The 21,150-nt window shown below is 41.9% G+C and overlaps 1 protein-coding gene across 1 annotated transcript in view; it reads right to left on the bottom strand.

The window, feature by feature from the left end:
- The window catches only part of LOC124000795 (insulin-like growth factor 1 receptor), a 156,579-nt gene that overhangs the window by 28,422 nt on the left and 107,007 nt on the right, over nucleotides 1–21,150 (bottom strand). The window contains exons 3-7 of the mRNA XM_046307413.1: nucleotides 9,968–10,274; nucleotides 6,013–6,155; nucleotides 5,422–5,566; nucleotides 2,394–2,602; nucleotides 228–354 (exon numbers count right to left, since the gene is read on the bottom strand). Of these exons, the coding sequence (XP_046163369.1) occupies nucleotides 228–354; nucleotides 2,394–2,602; nucleotides 5,422–5,566; nucleotides 6,013–6,155; nucleotides 9,968–10,274 (931 nt within the window). The remainder of the gene's footprint in view (nucleotides 1–227; nucleotides 355–2,393; nucleotides 2,603–5,421; nucleotides 5,567–6,012; nucleotides 6,156–9,967; nucleotides 10,275–21,150) is intronic.

The raw sequence follows: 21,150 nt of genomic DNA, 5'->3' as shown, positions 1-21,150 counted from the left end.
TTTCGCCAGTAACCGAAAGGTTGCTAAATCGAATTCCCGAGCTGACAAGGTAAAAATCTGTTGTTCTGAACAAGGCAGTTAACCTACTGTTCCTAGGCCATCATTGTGAATAAGAATTTGTTCTTAACTGACTTGTCTAGTTAAATAAAGGTTCAAAAAAATATATAAAAAAATAAAGGCTCTACACAGTACAATAGGGAATGGTATATCTCCATGAGAATACTTACGCTTCCTTGTAGTAGACGATGAAGCTGATGAGGTCTCTGTAGTCTGGTGGTCGGTAGCGCTCCCAAGTCAGCTTGATCCGGTTACTCATCGTGCTGTTGGACTTGAACTTCAGGATATGACTCTCACCTACAAACACAAACCACACCTTAGATCAGTAGTTCCCTAACTGGTGTGTGGTAGTCCCCCCGCCCCTGCCAAAAAGGAATTCAGTCCGGCTTTCAACTTACTCTTGAAAGTTGTAGCTAATAGTAGAATGCGCAAGATGCTATTTCCCTCATTAAAATGCAAATCAATTTATAACATTTTTGACATGCGTTTTTCTGGATTTTTTTGTTGTTATTATCTCACTGTTCAAATAAACCTACCATTAAAATTTTAGACTGATAATTTATTTGTCAGTGGGCAAACATATGAAATCAGCAGGGGACTTTTTTCCCTCACTGTATATATTTTGTAAATATACAGTACCAGTCATAAGTCTGGACACGCCTACTCATTCAAGGGTTTTTCTTTACATCAAAACTATGAAATAACACATATGAAATCATGTAGTGACCAAAAAATGTGTTAAACAAATCGAAATATATTTTATTTTTGAGATTTTTCAAAGCCACCCCTTGCCTCGATGACAGCTTTACACAATCTTGGCATTCTCTCAACCAGCTTCATGAGGAAGTCACCTGGAATGCATTTCAATTAACAGTTGTGCCTTGTTAAAAGTTAATTTGTGGAATTTCTTTCCTTAAAGCGTTTGAGCTAATCAGTTATGTTGTGACAAGGTAGGGGTGATATACAGAAGATAGCCATATCTGGTAAAAAACCAAGTCCATATTATGGTAAGAATAGCTCAAATAAGCAAAGCGAAACAACAGTCCAGCATTGCTTTAAGATATGAAGGTCAGTCAATACGGAAAATGTCAGTGCTGTCTCAAAAACCATCAAGCATGGTGATGAAACTGGCTCTCATGAGGACCGCCACAGGAATGGAAGACCCAGAGATTATTTCACTTTCATACACTAAGTTGACTGCGCCTTTAGACAGCTTGGAAAATTCCAGGAAATTATGTCATGGCTTTAGAAACTTCGGATAAGCTAATTGACATCATTTGAGTCAATTGGAGGTGTCCCTTTGGATGTATTTCAAGGCCTACCTTCAAACTCAGTGCCTCTTTGCTTGACATCATGGGAAAATCAAAAGAAATCAGCTAAGACCTCAGAAAAAAATTATAGACCTCCACAAGTCTGGTTCATCCTTGGGAGCAATTTCCAAACGCCTGAAGATACCACGTTCATCTGTACAAACAATAGTATGCAAGTATAAACACCATGGGACCACGCAACTGTCATATACCGCTCAGGAAGGAGACGCATTCTGTCTCCTAGAGATGAACGAACTTTGGTGCGAAAAGTGCAAATCAATCCCAGAACAGCAGCAAAAGACCTTGTGAAGATTCTGGAGGAAAAAGATACAAAAGTATCTATATACACAGTAAAATTAGTCCTATATCGCTCAGCAAGGTAGAAGCCACTGCTCTAAAACTGCCATAAAAAAAAACGGTTTGCAAATAAATTCACTAAAAGTCCTACAATGTGATTTTCTGGATTTTTTTTTCTCATTTTGTCTGTCATTGTTGAAGTGTACCTATGATGAACATTACAGGCCTCTCTCATCTTTTAAGTGGGAGAACTTGCACAATTGGTGGCTGACTAAATACTTTTTTGCCCCACTGTGTGTGTGTGTATTTATGTATGTATGTATATATATATATATATATATATATATATATTATATATATATAATTGTTAGATTAATCAGCATCTGCTTTTTTCTGGTCCTACAATAATCGGTATCGGCATTGAAAAATCATAATCGGTCGACCTCTAATACACACTATATAATATTTTACAGACACAATCTATTTTACAATAGTTATATTTTGTTTGTTTCTAGGTCTGTCCTTCCTCTACCCTCACACTCTCCCATCGGTTTCTGATGTCCATCCAGTTTGATTTCTATTTGCCATATATTTTTAATTGTGCTGTTTCACAAAAGTTCTGAACCCCTGTCTTATATAATCTTCTCACAACACATACAGAAAACGTAGTTGTGATAACAGTGTTGCATTAGATTAAGGCTTCTTATTAAATCACATAGGTGTACTCACAGCTTGCTCTGTCTCCATTGTTGCGGAAATCGCCCTCCTCAAACTTCTCAGTGATGTCAGTCTTCTCCCACATATTGTGAATCTCAGACATGCAGAGTTTGGGGTTGAAGCGGAAGGATAGCCTCCCAGCCCTGATGGTCAGGTTGTGTTGGGTCCAGTCCCACAGGTACTGCAGGCGCTGGTTGTCAATGGCAGAAAAAGCATACATCCTGAGGGGAGACAACAGACAGGTGTTAACTTACTATCACACCTCGCAGCTGTGCTGGCATAGATGGGACCAAACCACTTTTTAAATCAGTCAATTTATTTACTTTAAGCACACAATAGAGCACTGAGGATAAAGTCGTCCAAATGTTGTAGAGTGGTTGGCCTAGTTTTCCATCTGGTGGATATGTAAAGTGTTAAGAGGAGAAGACGTCAGAGCGGATTGTGTTTCAGTGTGCGTGGGTGTGTCTGTCTAACACTGGGCTGTGCACACAGAGAGGGCCAGAGATGAAACAGAGCGACTCAGAGCCTCTCAGCTACATGGAATACCTTGGGAACGAGCGGAATGCCAGCCCTTCTCCAGAGCATTGCTCGCACTGTAACTCTAGCCTGGGAGGGATGACAACAAGAGACCTGAGAGGCTTTCCCACGACCCTCCTGGTCATCTCCAGAAACACTCTCCCTATCTCAGACAGGGGATAGGACCCTGGTGATGTCATGCTACAGCCAGAATAGGCTGGTACACCTGGGTTTCCATTCAGATAGAGCCCTCTGGGCACAAACTGCTTGAATCAACGTTGTTTCAATGTAATTTGTCAGCGTATAGTGACGTGGAATCTACGTGGAAAACAATGCACATTTGATTTTTTTTTAAGTAATCAACTGCTGTGTTTACGGTGAAATTTAAACCACAGGATTATGCCATCATGGTAACCAAGTTTCAACATAGACGATGTCAGACCTTCATTGTTATATGCACTACAAATTAATAATTGATATGTTGGATTCACATCTCCATTTCAACCAAAAATACAAGTTAAAGAATAAGACTAAATAAAATGTTATTTAAAGTGCATTTGAAGTTTTATTTAATTTAATTTAGTCGTATTGTTTAACTGAGAAGACATGAATCTAACATATCTATTACTAATTTATCGACAACTGGAATTGCTTTTTAATAACCAAATCTCTATTTTTGATGTAAATGGCATGTTATAGAAGAGTCCAGAGTCCAAACACTTGTTTTCCATCTTCTCCTTGTTTTTGAGAAACTTACCCGAACCAGCGATTCACTTCCTCATCCTGGTTGTGCGTTGCTCTGAAAAAACATGAACAAATGCTCCAAAAAAAAACAAATACATCCTTTTAGAAACAGAAACGCTCCAAGTATAGTGATGCGGGACTTCAGATGAAATTGTGTCATTCCGAACTTTATCCTCAACGTTATATTACATTTTGTGCGACTCAAGCTGTTTCCCCTATCCAGCTGTTCCATTCTCTGTGTAGGCTGCTGCTAGAATGGACAGAGGTATCGCTCAAGTCACAACAAAATGGAATATAAGTTGCGGATAAAGTTTGGAATGACGCAATTTCACGTGTACAACATTTAAAGACCTGCATCACTATACTGAGAGCCTTTCTGTTTGTTCATGTTTTTCAGAGCCCTCGTACTGCACAATGAGGATGAGGAATTGAATCACTGGTTGGGCTAAGTTTCTCAAAAACAAGTGAAATAGCGGGGTGAAAAATGTCTGGACCCTTCTATAACATCCCATTTACATACATTTTTTTATTCTAAATGTAAATTCTCCTTTAAAGCTAGACTAAATCAGTGGCACAGATAGAACTATCCAAGCAGAAGATAGATCTCCTTCTAATGTTGATATCTTATTGCATTGACAACTAAACCCAATTCAATATCACTTTTGATATAGAATATATATATAGCCTATTAACTTGCCGAAAATTTAACAAATTATAGGTACGAGTCTCCACCAAAAATAACAGTTAAATAATAGGATTAAACCAGTGGCTCAGCTGGAACTATCCAAGCAGTAGATATGCCTCTTTTAAACGTTGATATTTGGTTGTGTTGTCAATCAAATACAATATTACTTTTGTAATACAGTAAATAGCTTAAAGTTAAGGCTATCTTAAAAACTAATGCAACATTCAACATTAAAATGAGTAAAACTTCAACGGCCACATTTTGAAGTTGCTGTAACTATACCTTTCTTATGTAATCATATAAAGTGACCACGTGCATGTTCAAGATAGCATGCACAATCGCTGTCATATTCTGCACAGAATCGTGAATAGCATTGATCACTTGCACCATGTGCTTTTAATGTAACTTCAACTGTAATCCAGTTATTTGATTCTGCTATTAGATTAAGCACAGTGATATTCATCTGTTTAGAAATAAACAAAATATCTGACATTGTATTCCCATTTGAACTTTTCTGTGCTTTTAAATGGTTGGAAGCACAGTGATAGACATTTGGGTGACAACTGAATCAAAACACTGGCTTTGTTTTTTGATTGGAATTTGGTTGTGTTTTTAGATGGTTGAAAGCACAGTGATAACACATTGAAACTTCAACAAACTTTTGGCTGCCTTTTTGAGTGGATATACTGTAGGTTGTAATCTCATTGATCAACGTCTCAACCAAATAATACCCAATTATCCACATTGAAATAACATGGTGTGCCCAGTGGGATAGTTCATCCACCTTTTCATTATATAACTTGGAGAGGTGCCTTGTTATGGTGGTTTTGTGCGAATTCCTTTGTACTGTAAATGTTATGGCTGGTAGCCTCTACTCATAAATAAATCATGAGTGAAGCATTCAAAACCTGCTGGGATACATTTGACATGAGATTCCAAAAATCCATTTAAATCATCCATGTGTCAATTTTCCTGTTCAAAAATATGGCTGAAGCCCGCTGATATTGGAGTGACAACATCTTTCCTCTCTAGGCTGTGGTTCAAGGCTGACACGTCCCCAAACACATCTCAGGCTCAGAGAGTAGCCTGCCGTACCCTTCCATGAGCTCCTCCCCGTTGATGTAGCGCAGGCTCTTGAGGAAGGAGAGCGATCCTAGTGTGTGGGAATGTCGGATCCTCACATAGCCTGTCACTGTCTGGATCAGCCCCATGAAGCTCTCCAGCTCTGAGGCAATGTTATCTGGGGAGAGGAGAGAGTCAGCAAACACTAGTCAGACACAACAGCCAGTGTGTAAGAACCACAGCCCTGAATACATCAAATCCCACAGGCAACTATATGACTATACTGTATGACTATACTATATACTATACTGTATGACTATACTATATGACTATACTCAATGCTCTAGAGGAGAATAACCCTGGCTCCAGCAAATCCAGAGTTGTACAAACGTTTTCATATCTAAAGATAAGCTGTAAGTCACTCTGTCAAGTTGAGCAAATAAATAGCATAATAGCATAATGTGATAATTGGTTTGGGGCACAGAGAAGGCAGCTGATGTAATGTTGACTCTGTGGCCCACACTAGCTCTCCCAGTGGCCCCGTGCTCGGTGTTCCCCTCCCAGTCTCTGGGGAGACAGACAGACTGAGTGGTCCTGGTTACTGGTACTGGTACTGGTACTCACTGCCACGGCGGATGTTGATTTGCAGGTTGCCTTTGATGACTGTGCAGCCCATTAGAGACTGAGCAGCATCCACTGAGTCGATGGTCTTGGAGTCGCAGATCTTATCACACAAGCCATCACAGGCACTGCAGAACATACTGTGACTGAGGGAGAGAAAGGAGGGGGAGAGAAGAGGGAAAACATTCAAGAAATGACCTTAACTAAATAAAACTTTTTTTTTTTTAAAAGACAATTTCCAAGAAACGTAATTAAGACGCCTCTCCCCAACTCACCTTAAAAATCCCAAACTTCCAGAAGTAAAAATGAGTCTTAATTTTAGCTTTCTAAAATACAAGGACACTTTCTTTGTGAACTACGTATTTTTTACGAGTCCTCATATGAACCCATGTTTTCATGAGAAAATTACTCACTAAACAGTCCTAAAGACAAAACAAGACTGATAAGGTCAAAAATACAGCAAGTTGTTGTTTTTCGTCATGAATCTTGTTCTGTAGGCAGCTCTGCAGTGGTCATTGGCTGGCACAGCCACAATGTCATCAAATCTTATATAAACCTAACACTAACCTTAACCTTAACTTTAAACACACTGTTTACCCTAATGCCTAACCCTAACCTTAAATTAAGACCAAAAAAACACATTTGTGTTTTCATGGATTTTTACAATATAGCCAATTTTGATTTCGCTCAGTGCTGCCTCCGGGTCAAGACTCATGACGAGGCCTGTGGCGGTCAAGAAATTTAGTCAGCTGGTGATTGTCAAGCAAATAACTATTGGTCTCACTGTAATTGACAGTGAATTAACATAAACACATTTAGCATCTCCTGGCTTCCACAAATTCTATTTTACCTTTATTTAACTAGGCAGGTCAGTTAAGAACAAATTCTTATTTTCAATTACGGTCTAGGAACAGTGGGTTAACTGCCTGTTCAGGGGCAGAACAACAGATTTGTACCTTGTCAGCTCGGGGGTTTGAACTTACTAGTCCAACTCTCTAACCACTAGGCTACCCTGCCGCCCCATATAGCCTACAAGACACTGATATCAAATATCATATTTGTGCGCTCATGTGGCTATTCTGTGTTGAGCGGTTAACAAAGAAATAGGTACTCCTATATGCTTAATTTAGAGATATTAATGTAACTTTAGTTGTTCTACAAACGTTGGGCTGTATGTTTAGATTTTTGTAAGGCTGCATGATGAGATTCTAATGATGATTTGAAAAAAGTCGCTTGAAAGGCATGAGCTTTGCTTAGTTTTTGCGCAGGCTGTACACACTCCACTCTCATTCACAATTTGACAAACACTTGATAATGCCTCGAATTTCACGGCGGTATCCCCTTTGTGGCCGTAATACACCCTAAAAAAATCTGTGCCTTTTGAGGCCCGGAGTGCTGCGTAGTGCCCTTCTCCCTGAGTGCTGCGTAGTGCCCTTCTCCCTGAGTGCTGCGCGATCCAATGCACCTCTCACTCACATGGCTCTCGTCATGTGATTGGTGCTTTCTCACAGGCTACAAGTGAAGACAGACACATCAGGGACGGAACTGTGCGCGTCCTTAACCAATTCCAAGGTGCATATTGAAGATATTGAAAAACTGTCCACATTTACTTTTCGTCAGCCAACAAGATGAGTAGGCCTAACGAACAGTAAAAGTACTAGCCTACGTCAATCCACTATCCCCCATAGTACAAAGGTCAACCTTTTTCATTCTGTGCAAGAAATAAATATTCCAAACGTAGTCTGGGACAGTTAATACATCCACTAGCATAATTTTAAAAAACTTTCAAAAAAATAAATAATAATATGGCTGACGAAACAGAACAGAACGTTTAGCTTAAAATGTTGATAAACTACGAGGCTATTTCTTCACATTATAAGCGCAGCAATACGCACATGGCAGTAGGCCATAAGCGCATGTGTTCCATTAGTGCGAAAACACCATTATCAAAAGATACCGCAAATGCGATTATGCATGTAATGCATTTATTATTAAGGTGCATTTTTATGGTGAAAATGATCTTCTCCAAACTTGAAACTCACGCACTGCTTATGTGTGCCAGTTAGGCTATAAACCCTTTGTAAAGCAGATTAAGGTGATTCATTTTGTCCACTTTAGTTGTGATACAAACCTTATCAAAACATGTAGGCCTATGGGCTAGGCTACATGAGGTGTGCGACTATGATTCGAAAAAGTCGCAAAAAAAGGTAGTTTTTTATGCTGGGCATCATTCACAAGTGATAATATTTAATTCACAAGTGATATGTTAATATTGTCACTCATCAGACTATTCGTGATTTGATTGTGTCTTTAAATATACAAAATAATATATGGTGTAAAATTTGTTTTGATTTAGAATGGACCATTATCATGCACCTGTAAAAATGCACTTAAATAGTGAATGGAGGACGCTTTTCATGCCAGCCAGGTAGGCTATACTCCTGTTGTAAAGATAAACAATGTGCTTAATATTAGGAAAGTTGAGAAATAAATATAGTAGGCCTAGTCTATAGAAAGCTGATCGGATCCTCCTCTTTTTATTAGAGGCCATCATTCTGTTTGTTTTTTTGCACAATTGCATAGGGCTCTCATGAAGTGTTTGATTAGATTTTTGATTACCTTTGCATTGAGTGATTAGAGGGACAATAGAGTGCTGAGTACCAGGCACTTAGCAAGTTTGGTAGGCTACGAATGACCATCAGCAGCATCAGAGCCTGGAGAAACGAATTACTGGGACTAAACAGTCACGTGGAAATTGACTGCCTTCATGACTCGTGACCGCCGGTGTGGCGGTAATAACGTCACCGCAACAGCCCTACTCAATATGATGAAACCTGCAACAAAGACTCAACATGGAAAGTTTGGAGAATGAAAAATCTAAATACGGATTAAGTTACCCTGAGACATTAACAAAGATATTTTCTTATTCAAACTTAATGATGTCAAACGGGGAAATGTCAAACAATGGAAATGTTCTGAGTTACAGCGCTGCTATGATAAATCCCTCCTGAACGCATTCAAGCAATGTTCAGAAAGTCCCTTCTGTATCTGATGTTTACATTTATGCTTGCTACAGTATGACTACACCCTACGGGCCCGGACCTAATTTACGGAAATTCCCCAATGGATTAGTCTAGTTTACTGAGTACTGAGGTGAGCATCTTCCTCTGATTCAGAATTACCTGGAAAGTCCACAGGCTTCAATCATTCACGACGGAACATTACATTCTGCCCGAAGCATGTTTAGCTCTGAAGCTTCTCCTTGGAGAGGTAGCCTAGCGGTTAGAGCAGGGGTGTCAAACTCATTCCACGGAGGGCCGAGTGTCTGCAGGTTTTTGTTTTTTCCTTTCAATTAAAACCTAGCCATTCAGGTGAGAGGAGTTCCTTACTAATTAGTGACCTTAATTCATCAATCAAGTACAAGGGTGGAGCGAAAGCCTGGAGACCCTCGGCCCTCTGTGGAATGAGTTTGACACGTGGGTTAAAGCATTGGGCCAGTAACTGAAAGATTTCTGGTTTGAATACCCGAGCCAACAAGGTGAACAAATCTGTCGATATTCCCTTCAGTAAGGCACTAAACCATCATTTGCTCCAGGGCGCCATACTACTATGGCTGACCCTGTACAACAACACATTTCACTGCAACTATCTGGTGTATGTGACAATAAAACACATATTTTTGTTTTTAAGAATGTTCTCTCTTAAAGGACCAGGCGGAGGAGGTGTTGAGATAGAGGTGAATTATTCAGAAGACATCTGCATGGGGATTCGTAATGCAACAAAACACACACTGCCAGAAAGTCACCTCACAATCAATATGTCAGAGGACTGTTTACAGTAACAATGACTGGAGTGAAATCATGATATTACTCAATATAATACTGTAGACAACCCATAACCAGGACCATGCCTGATACTGGGGAGCCCTTGAGGTGAAGTGTGATCTCTACTGTCTTACTTATTGCTCTCATTGCGTGTGAAGCCTGATGGACACTCAGGCATGCACTCCCCTCCGTGGATGACAAAGTGAAAGTCACCGGCCAGGTGCACATGTTCACACAGGTCCATGGTAATGCAGCGCCAGCCCTCAAACTTGTAAGTGTCTGGGGGGCAGTCCTGCACGCAGCGGCCCTCGTGGTAGTAGTTTAGGCAGGCTGCGCAGGCCATGTCGTCGTCCGGCTCCGTACAGCTTCCCAGGCACTGGGCATGGCAACACTCACCACCGTCCGTACATGCCTGCCGCTCACACTTCTTCTCTGGGCACACTGGGCAAAACAGACAGAAAGAAACAGGTTAGTGGGTCAGAGTAAACAGTCACCATATTACTGTAGGTCTGGATGACAGGGTCAGAGTAAACAGTCACCATATTACTGTAGGTCTGGATGACAGGGTGAGAGTAAACAGTCACCATATTACTGTAGGTCTGGATGACAGGGTGAGAGTAAACAGTCACCATATTACTGTAGGTCTGGATGACAGGGTCTGAGTAAACAGTCAACATATTACTGTAGGTCTGGATGACAGGGTCTGAGTAAACAGTCACCATATTACTCTAGGTCTGGATGACAGGGTCAGAGTAAACAGTCACCATATTACTGTAGGTCTGGATGACAGGGTCTGAGTAAACAGTCACCATATTACTCTAGGTCTGGATGACAGGGTCAGAGTAAACAGTCACCATATTACTGTAGGTCTGGATGACAGGGTCTGAGTAGACAGTCACCATATTACTGTAGGTCTGGATGTCAGAGTAAACAGTCACCATATCACTCTAGGTCTGGATGACAGGGTCAGAGTAAACAGTCACCATATCACTCTAGGTCTGGATGACAGGGTCAGAGTAAACAGTCAGCATATCACTCTAGGTCTGGATGACAGGGTCAGCGTAAACAGTCAGCATATTACTGTAGGTCTGGATGACAGGGTCTGAGTAAATAGTCAGCATATCACTCTAGGTCTGGATGACAGGGTCTGAGTAAACAGTCACCATATCACTCTAGGTCTGGATGACAGGGTCAGAGTAAACAGTCACCATATTACTGTAGGTTTGGATGACAGGGTCAGAGTAAACAGTCAGCATATCACTCTAGGTCTGGATGACAGGGTCTGAGTAGACAGTCACCATATTACTGTAGGTCTGGATGACAGGGTCAGAGTAAACAGTCAGCATATTACTGTAGGTTTGGATGACAGGGTCTGAGTAGACAGTCACCATATTACTGTAGGTCTGGATGACAGGGTCAGAGTAAACAGTCAGCATACCACTGTAGGTCTGGATGACAGGGTCAGAGTAAACAGTCAGCATATTACTGTAAGTTTGGATGACAGGGTCAGAGTAAACAGTCACCATATTACTGTAAGTTTGGATGACAGGGTCAGAGTAAACAGTCAGCATATCACTCTAGGTCTGGATGACAGGGTCAGAGTAAACAGTCACCATATCACTCTAGGTCTGGATGACAGGGTCTGAGTAAACAGTCACCATATTACTCTAGGTCTGGATGACAGGGTCAGAGTAAACAGTCACCATATTACTGTAGGTCTGGATGACAGGGTCTGAGTAAACAGTCACCATATTACTCTAGGTCTGGATGACAGGGTCAGAGTAAACAGTCACCATATTACTGTAGGTCTGGATGACAGGGTCTGAGTAGACAGTCACCATATTACTGTAGGTCTGGATGTCAGAGTAAACAGTCACCATATCACTCTAGGTCTGGATGACAGGATCAGAGTAAACAGTCACCATATCACTCTAGGTCTGGATGACAGGGTCAGAGTAAACAGTCAGCATATCACTCTAGGTCTGGATGACAGGGTCAGCGTAAACAGTCAGCATATTACTGTAGGTCTGGATGACAGGGTCTGAGTAAACAGTCAGCATATCACTCTAGGTCTGGATGACAGGGTCTGAGTAAACAGTCACCATATCACTCTAGGTCTGGATGACAGGGTCAGAGTAAACAGTCACCATATTACTGTAGGTTTGGATGACAGGGTCAGAGTAAACAGTCAGCATATCACTCTAGGTCTGGATGACAGGGTCTGAGTAGACAGTCACCATATTACTGTAGGTCTGGATGACAGGGTCAGAGTAAACAGTCAGCATATTACTGTAGGTTTGGATGACAGGGTCTGAGTAGACAGTCACCATATTACTGTAGGTCTGGATGACAGGGTCAGAGTAAACAGTCAGCATACCACTGTAGGTCTGGATGACAGGGTCAGAGTAAACAGTCAGCATATTACTGTAAGTTTGGATGACAGGGTCAGAGTAAACAGTCACCATATTACTGTAAGTTTGGATGACAGGGTCAGAGTAAACAGTCAGCATATCACTCTAGGTCTGGATGACAGGGTCTGAGTAAACAGTCAGCATATTACAATAGGTCTGGATGACAGGGTCAGAGTAAACAGTCACCATATCACTCTAGGTCTGGATGACAGGGTCTGAGTAAACAGTCAGCATATTACAATAGGTCTGGATGACAGGGTCTGAGTAAACAGTCAGCATATTACAATAGGTCTGGATGACAGGGTCAGAGTAAACAGTCACCATATCACTCTAGGTCTGGATGACAGGGTCAGCGTAAACAGTCAGCATATTACTGTAGGTCTGGATGACAGGGTCTGAGTAAACAGTCACCATATTACTGTAGGTCTGGATGACAGGGTCAGAGTAAACAGTCACCATATTACTGTAGGTTTGGATGACAGGGTCAGAGTAAACAGTCAGCATATTACAATAGGTCTGGATGACAGGGTCAGAGTAAACAGTCAGCATATTACTATAGGTCTGGATGACAGGGTCAGAGTAAACAGTCAGCATATTACAATAGGTCTGGATGACAGGGTCAGAGTAAACAGTCAGCATATCACTCTAGGTCTGGATGACAGTGTCTGAGTAAACAGTCAGCATATCACTCTAGGTCTGGATGACAGGGTCAGAGTAAACAGTCACCATATCACTCTAGGTCTGGATGACAAGGTCAGAGTAAACAGTCACCATATCACTCTAGGTCTGGATGACAGGGTCAGAGTAAACAGTCAGCATATTACTATAGGTCTGGATGACAGGGTCTGAGTAAACAGTCACCATATTACTGTAGGTCTGGATGACAGGGTCTGAGTAGACAGTCACCATATTACTATAGGTCTGGATGACAGGGTCTGAGTAAACAGTCAGCATATCACTCTAGGTCTGGATGACAGGGTCTGAGTAAACAGTCAGCATATCACTCTAGGTCTGGATGACAGGGTCAGAGTAAACAGTCACCATATCACTCTAGGTCTGGATGACAAGGTCAGAGTAAACAGTCACCATATTACTGTAGGTTTGGATGACAGGGTCAGAGTAAACAGTCACCATATTACTGTAGGTTTGGATGACAGGGTCAGAGTAAACAGTCAGCATATCACTGTAGGTCTGGATGACAGGGTCAGAGTAAACAGTCACCATATTACTGTAGGTCTGGATGACAGGGTCAGAGTAAACAGTCACCATATTACTGTAGGTCTGGATGACAGGGTCTGAGTAAGACAGTCACCATATTACTGTAGGTCTGGATGACAGGGTCAGAGTAAACAGTCACCATATTACTGTAGGTTTGGATGACAGGGTCAGAGTAAACAGTCAGCATATTACTATAGGTCTGGATGACAGGATCAGAGTAAACAGTCACCATATCACTCTAGGTCTGGATGACAGGGTCTGAGTAAACAGCCACCATATCCCTCTAGGTCTGGATGACAGGATCAGAGTAAACAGTCACCATATCACTCTAGGTCTGGATGACAGGGTCAGAGTAAACAGTCACCATATCACTCTAGGTCTGGATGACAGGGTCAGAGTAAACAGTCAGCATATTACTGTAGGTCTGGATGACAGGGTCTGAGTAAACAGTCACCATATCACTCTAGGTCTGGATGACAAGGTCAGAGTAAACAGTCACCATATCACTCTAGGTCTGGATGACAGGGTCAGAGTAAACAGTCAGCATATTACTGTAGGTCTGGATGACAGGGTCTGAGTAAACAGTCACCATATCCCTCTAGGTCTGGATGACAAGGTCAGAGTAAACAGTCACCATATCACTCTAGGTCTGGATGACAGGGTCAGAGTAAACAGTCAACATATCACTCTAGGTCTGGATGACAGGATCAGAGTAAACAGTCACCATATCACTCTAGGTCTGGATGACAGGGTCAGAGTAAACAGTCACCATATCACTCTAGGTCTGGATGACAGGGTCTGAGAGGAAACACACTAATGGAGTTAACAGATAAAGCACCGATCGCTCTAATTAGCTTATATACAGTGTCAAATTACAATAAATTCAAAGGTTTTATACTGGAATACATTTATGAGCTTCTTTCCCTGGAGAGGATAAAGGGTTAAATGTGTTAACTATTATTAGACCTATATCAAGTTCTGAGGACAGGAGTGAGGATGGGTGGCATGATGAGACTCTGATTAAGCTGGACGGTGTGTGTGTGTGTGTGCATGCCTAGCCTGTACTGTGCTCGTTGGAGGTCGAGGAGAGGCAGGCTTTAGGATTAGTGGCCTGTAAAATGGTAATCGCTGAGCAGAGCTGGGGAGCTGGAGAACGCTCTCAGAGAGGAAGTGGTGTGCCGTCAGGGCGTTGAATGTTTGCGCAGGGCCCCACTCTGCTCTATGCCAGCCTTGTTAGTAAACTGCAGAGCTGGCCCCACTACAGATAAATATTATTGCTGTTTGGGACTATTAAGGGAATTCTAGGGAGGGTGAAAGAGAGGGGGGAGAAGTAAAGCAGTTGTATCGCCAGTAGATGGATTGCCGTTGACTCCATGAGCAGAGGAGGGCTCCAATCAGACTGAGCTTCTCTGATACTACATCTACATGGCAGTTGGGGAGCAGACCTGGACCAGGTCCCACTGACAAGAACCTGCCGATGGACAGTGCACCCATACCAGATTACAGTGCACCCCTTTATTCAAGTGTAGATTTTATTAAAGCAGCTACCACCCAAGACAAGAGCAAAAAACTGCAGCAAAAAGAAAAACCCTCAGCTGATAGATCACTTTCAGTCAATTGCTTGAGAAACAACATTTCATTGGTTTACCAATACTGTGCAAAAAGACTGGACAAAATGATGTCACTTACAGAAATCAGAACTCCTGATTAGCTTCCAAGACATATGAACTTCCTTCAAGATCGTGAGAAAATCAACAGCAAGACAATTATGTGGAGAACACTGGCATGTTTCAAATTAAGATTTTAGCTTCACAAATAACAATTGTCAGTGTTTACTGAGGATAGCAAAGGGACTAAACCACACAGAAATGTGGTATCAATAACACCAGCATTACCTCTGGTTGAGAAATGCACTGACGTTGGTTACAATGGTGGGAAAGACAGGCTTCAAACAGTTCATTTGGAGTTGCTGCCCTATGAACTCTATACATGTAATGTGCCTGTAATCAGCTCTGACCATCCGCCCAGGTATTAAGTCTATGCTGTTAGATGTTTAGACCTATGTGCTATTAACCCATAGTTATTCTGTGTATTATAATCCTTATGTATTATTTGGTGATGTTGTCCCTGGCAGGGGAAGAGGAGGTGAGGTGATTCTGTCTAGTGAGGAAACTCTGTAGTTATTTATAATGTATCAAGTGCCACCTGAGTTTGGACAGGAAAGGCAAAAATACTTTATCAGGGGCCCCAGGTATGCATGAGGGAAGGTGAGGCAGCATGTCCCCATGGTAACTGAATGACAGGAGCTCTAATCTGGAGGCCAAGGGAAGTCTACTACACAGAGACAGGCCTGGGTATAGGCCCAAGCGAATGGTTGTGGAGGAGCTCTTGGTGATCTAGTGCTTTTTTTTACAAATGATTATCCCCTGTCTGAAGAGGATCTAACTCCAACTGAGAATGCCACCGAGCGACACGATGACACTCCTGGTTCCTAGGCAACGGCCTCTTGGTGCCGAGCCCTGCAGGCTGGGGGGGGGGACACAACCACACAAACGACACGTCTCCATCATTCTGTCTGTTCATTAGCCTCCGCACTAATAGGAAAATCCACCCATTGTGTGTTTATTGGGGTAATTAATCTGCATACTGACATATAGAATGATTATTGTATTAGGTCAGAGGAGGCTGGTGGGAGGACCTATCGGAGGATGGGCTCGTTGTAATGGCTAGAATGGAATAAATGGAATGGTATCAAACATATCAAAAATATGGAAACTACATTTAACTCCATTCCATGGATTCCATTCCAGCCATTACAACGAGCCCGTCCTCCTATAGCTCCTCCCACCAGCCTCCTCCATATTAGGTGTATACTGGGTGTGGTGCAGAGAAATAACTAGAAAATGAAAGAAAGAGAGAGTGTGTATAGTAGGAGTGTTTCTTCGATATGTGTGTTTGCTTGTGTAAGATGTGTCTGGTGTCAGAAGACCAGCGGTGCTTTATGAACCAGGGGAGAGAGGGAGTGGGGCTGCTAAACTAATCTAAACATGAATATTTCATGCTGCTTTAGCAAACATCTGTGTAAGTGAAGAAGAATGTGACAATGCACTACAGCAATGTTGCAAAGCAAACACATCATACTCCCACAGTACCAACTAGCCTAGTGCTTCTCTTCTTCACAAGGGAGGAGACTCATCATTCCCACTCTTAACCATTTCTCAAATAGTTGAGATTCTTTCTCACATTTGGTCAAATCACAAGCTGAACATACAAGAGGTGAAATTAGTCATCAAACATTCCATTAGAGTTCTGTAACCAACAGAAAATGCAAGTTTTTTTTCAATAGAAAAATAAAAATCAGCTATTTGGTCAAAAGAACACAGCATGATCCTTCTTAATTCTGATGATATCTTTAGCCAAGACTTGGGCTCATCATTCTATTTATTGCCATCCATTATTACTAATCCACTAATCACCTTTAACACACAGGATTGATTGAAAACCTTTTCTAAACCATAACACAGGATTGGTGTGTTGGAATGAGTATGGGTGGTAAATGAGAACTGCACTTCCTTAAATAGCCATATGGCCCTTTTATGAGCTATATATAGATGGACAGTTCCTTGTTCCAATTCCAACTCTCTAACCAGGCTCTAGCTCAATGCTCCATAAATACCGAGCCATTCTGGACCTAGCCCATGAAGACAAAAGCATTCATTTAACTAGCCTATCCAATACCAACACATACTAGGCATTGATCTAGAAGTTGAATCCCATGATGGAGGTGAGCAGAGAGAGAGAGAAAAGCAGAGAGGGAGAGAAAAACTGGAAGCCATTCATTTTTTGGAATTCCACCAAAAGGGGGCAGCCCAGACAAGCTCAAAGGGGCCTCGTTAGGAGAGGTTCCGCATCATTTGAACAGATCCCTCAATGAAGAGAAATTACAAACATGTATACCTTTCGCTGGGAAGCAGAAGGGGTAGCTGCTGCCTCAATCCATATAAGTCAAGACAATTTCCCTGTGTGACCAAACAAAATGTGGTATCAAGAATACAATCCTATATTTATAAACGCTCCAAGTGCAGCCAGCCTACTTCCACGCTACTCTGCTCTGCACACAGCTATGCATGGCATCGTGGGTTTTCACTGCTTCAGAGGAAAGGGAAGGGACCACCAGAGTACCTAACAAGAAATGCACGACTGATCAGAGAGTATGTCTTATCAGTTTAGTTAGTTAGGCCCAATAGTCCTTATCAGGACGTAATGGTCTATATTGCAAAGTATTGTATATATAGGCCATTTCTGTATATCAATGAATTGAGGATAAAATGTAAATAGATACAGTGTAAATAGTGCACTTACTGTTATCTTTAAATTAGTAACTCAAGAGTTGATTATGATACTGGAATAATCAATGCCAAACACTGGGCTCCGATAAGATTGTATGGCCCCATTAAGAAAGCTAAGATAGCGGTATGTTGTGGTTGTGCCCAGTCATGTGTGACTGTCAGTAGAGGAGAGAGGCTTCGTACAGCTGACAACACACTCCTGCTGCAGAGATCCAGAGGGTTGGGGAGTGGGTGTTGGGGTTATGTACCACACTCTCATTTCTGCACAATCTCTCCCTCCTAGAGAAAACTGACAGGTCAGACGCCATAGACACTGCAGCTGCCCAGCCTGCCCCTGCTGCAGGCAGCAAAATTACTGCAATGTAAGGAGCGGCACGGTCCATCTCCTCTGTAGTAAACAACACAATGAACACAGAGTTAGCGACTGAGTCGGCTCCCCACAGAGACAATCACACATTCCTGTACCCTCAATAAACAGAGAATGAACGAAGAGCTACTGTCACAACAGTGCTGTAACAGACTGGAAAACTTACATGCTGTTTAAAAGCCCATTGACCCACTTGGATGTTTTTCCTGTGACATGTTGTTTGCCTGTGGTCTGAAGTCAGTGGAATATACAAAGAATATCTATCAGTTTAGTAATCAAGGAGTAGAATGTAAATCCCTTTGTCCTCTTCACCAACATACAATAACACACTTCAGGAGACTATGAAGAAATATAAAAGCTTGTTATGACTTGACTCAAATACTGTATATCATAAATCCTGGATATATTGTAGTGGGCTATGGATGTAGAAGAAGAATTAGAATGCTTGTTTTGCTGCAGGAATGTGACTGCAGGGCCAGGATGCCGATAAGTGATCTGAGACAAACGGAGGTTTGCTGACACGCAGCATCTGCATCAGAGAGAGAGCGTCAGATCCCTGCATCGAGAGGACTCGCCTTGCTTGGCTGGTGGGGGACATGCGATGGGGAGCTGTTGTGAATCTGCGATCTTTGGTTTAGTAGCCTATGGGAACATCATGTGTCTCCCCCCACACGCCAACGCCCCCTCCCCTCTCTCTCTTTCTCACCCTGTCTGTCTGTCTGTCTGTCTGTCACAATATGCTCTGCTCCGTTCTGATCTGAAAAGGAGAGGTTTCAATTGATGCCTGTTTTTCTCCCACATGACGCTTTGTTGATCGGGAGAACAACATTTCTCCATTTGACATTTATAATCCTAATATTTTATCACAGAGTTTCAGTTTTTCTTAAAAGACTGATCCTTGCAGAGAGCATTATGCACCACAATCCTCCTCTGGGTTATTTGAATGCGTGGCATGTCGCTCTAGCCATGGTGCTTGCGTCGGCTACTACAGTGTTTACATCTGGGGAGACTAGTGACGCATTTGCAGCCCACACGCAACGATGCTGCAGTGGAATAGTAGCCTATTCTATGTGCATACCTCTACTGCTGTATTTGCTATCTCACAAAGTCATAAGGTGAAGGTAAAATAATCAAACTGGATACAGATTCAAAGGAATGTAATTTAAAGCCATGAACATGGCAAAATGTGAGGTGATCATATATCTTTTCTATTTTTATTTCAACTGATCTATGCTTTTCAAGGCCGATTTAGATTACCTCTAGAAACATATATATATACTGTAGTAATAACAAAAATAACTGTTATTATTATACACATTGGATTATTATTAGTATAAGTATTATTTAACATATTTTTCTAATCATAAATATCCAATTTACCAGTGTCATGAATAGGATGTAGGACAGACTGTTTGGAAAGAATTCATTATTAAAGGGGGAGGAGTTTGAGGGGTGTATCTGGGAGAGATTTCTTGTGGACCAATAGCAGGCTTGAAGGGGCGGTTCTGGATGATTGACATGTTATTGAGTCTGGAGTAGAGATGGTAAACAAGTCCTCTCTGGTGAGGGGAGTGGGAGGGGGAGCTGTAACCATGGTGATTAAACATGCCCTTTTCAGCATGCAGTGTCTTTATTCCTTCAGGAAAAGCCTGAAAATATGTTGTTTGATACGATACAATACAATATTACTCTCCTAAACCCAATAGGTCAGTCCTCTTTGTTGTAGAGTGTGTTATTTTGCTTTCGCTGGAACAAAACCAAGATCTTTGTATTTCATCTGACCTGGAAACACCTACATCTGTGGCAAATCAAATGTACCATATGTTTGATCAGATTGGTTATCTCCTTCCTTGCCCTATTAACATAGATTCATTAATGGTTCAAGTAATCTGCACAAGCATCCATTTATTTCATTTTTCAGCCTGCACACCAAGGCCATCTATGAAGGTTGAAAATAGTGAGCTCAATGCTGGCCCCAGCAGTCAGGTACGGTAGCCCCTCATTTTGTATACAGTCAAAGCTCTGCGTCTCAGATTACCAGCAGAGCCAAGAGCAGGAGCAGCAGTCTGCATCTGACTGGCTGTGTAGCTCCCCCCGACCCCCAGCACCCTGGCCTCCATCAGGCCACATCCTCATCCGGCAACCTGATTCTCCCCTGGAGCCCCCATCGGATCACTCTAGACACTTGTTTAAACCACATCAGCACAGAGAGCCAGGGAGAGGATGCTTCCTACACTAGCACAGCCGAAAGACAAACCGCACAACCAATCCAATACTACTGTTGCTGTTATATTATTTGATTTCACCTATATTTAACCAATTACAGCAAAGAGTTTTCAAGGACTATTTTAAATGGGACAATTTAATCAGATGTTTTGTACACTTAGAGACACAACATCCCCTGCACATTTATGGAGTTACTGTACATGTTTTGCTTTAAACAGTATTTTTCATGGTCAAACTCTGTACAATCTACAATCATTCCAGATCTATTTTTCTCATGCAGACAGCTGCTGACTGGGAGACTAGGCTGGTAAGCCTGAAAAATGTATCTTCAGTGTTTTGCACAAATAGGTGTATGTGAACTCATTCCTCCCAGCCCAGTGTGTTTGGGTCTCTTCCACTCCCATGCACACTAAAGACCAGCACTGTGTTTTTCACTGAGGTATGTGCTGGTCTGTGTGTTCAGGCATGCATGGCATTTCCCATCACCCGCGTTCAGTCACAACAACACACACCCTTCCTTCCACCCTCAGGCCTCAACCCACTGCAGCTGCTGTTGTTATTGATGTTGTTGTTGTGTTGTTCATATGTACTTACACATACAGTGGGGGAAAAAAAGTATTTAGTCAGCCACCAATTGTGCAAGTTCTCCCACTTAAAAAGATGAGAGAGGCCTGTAATTTTCATCATAGGTACACTTCAACTATGACAGACAAAATGACAAAATAAAATCCAGAAAATCACATTGT

The sequence above is a fragment of the Oncorhynchus gorbuscha genome, linkage group LG02 (assembly GCF_021184085.1).
Source record: "Oncorhynchus gorbuscha isolate QuinsamMale2020 ecotype Even-year linkage group LG02, OgorEven_v1.0, whole genome shotgun sequence".
In the NCBI taxonomy this organism is placed as follows: Eukaryota; Metazoa; Chordata; class Actinopteri; order Salmoniformes; family Salmonidae; genus Oncorhynchus; species Oncorhynchus gorbuscha.
The sequence above is the reverse complement of the archived record's forward strand: the minus strand, read 5'-3'. Positions and strand labels throughout refer to the sequence as shown.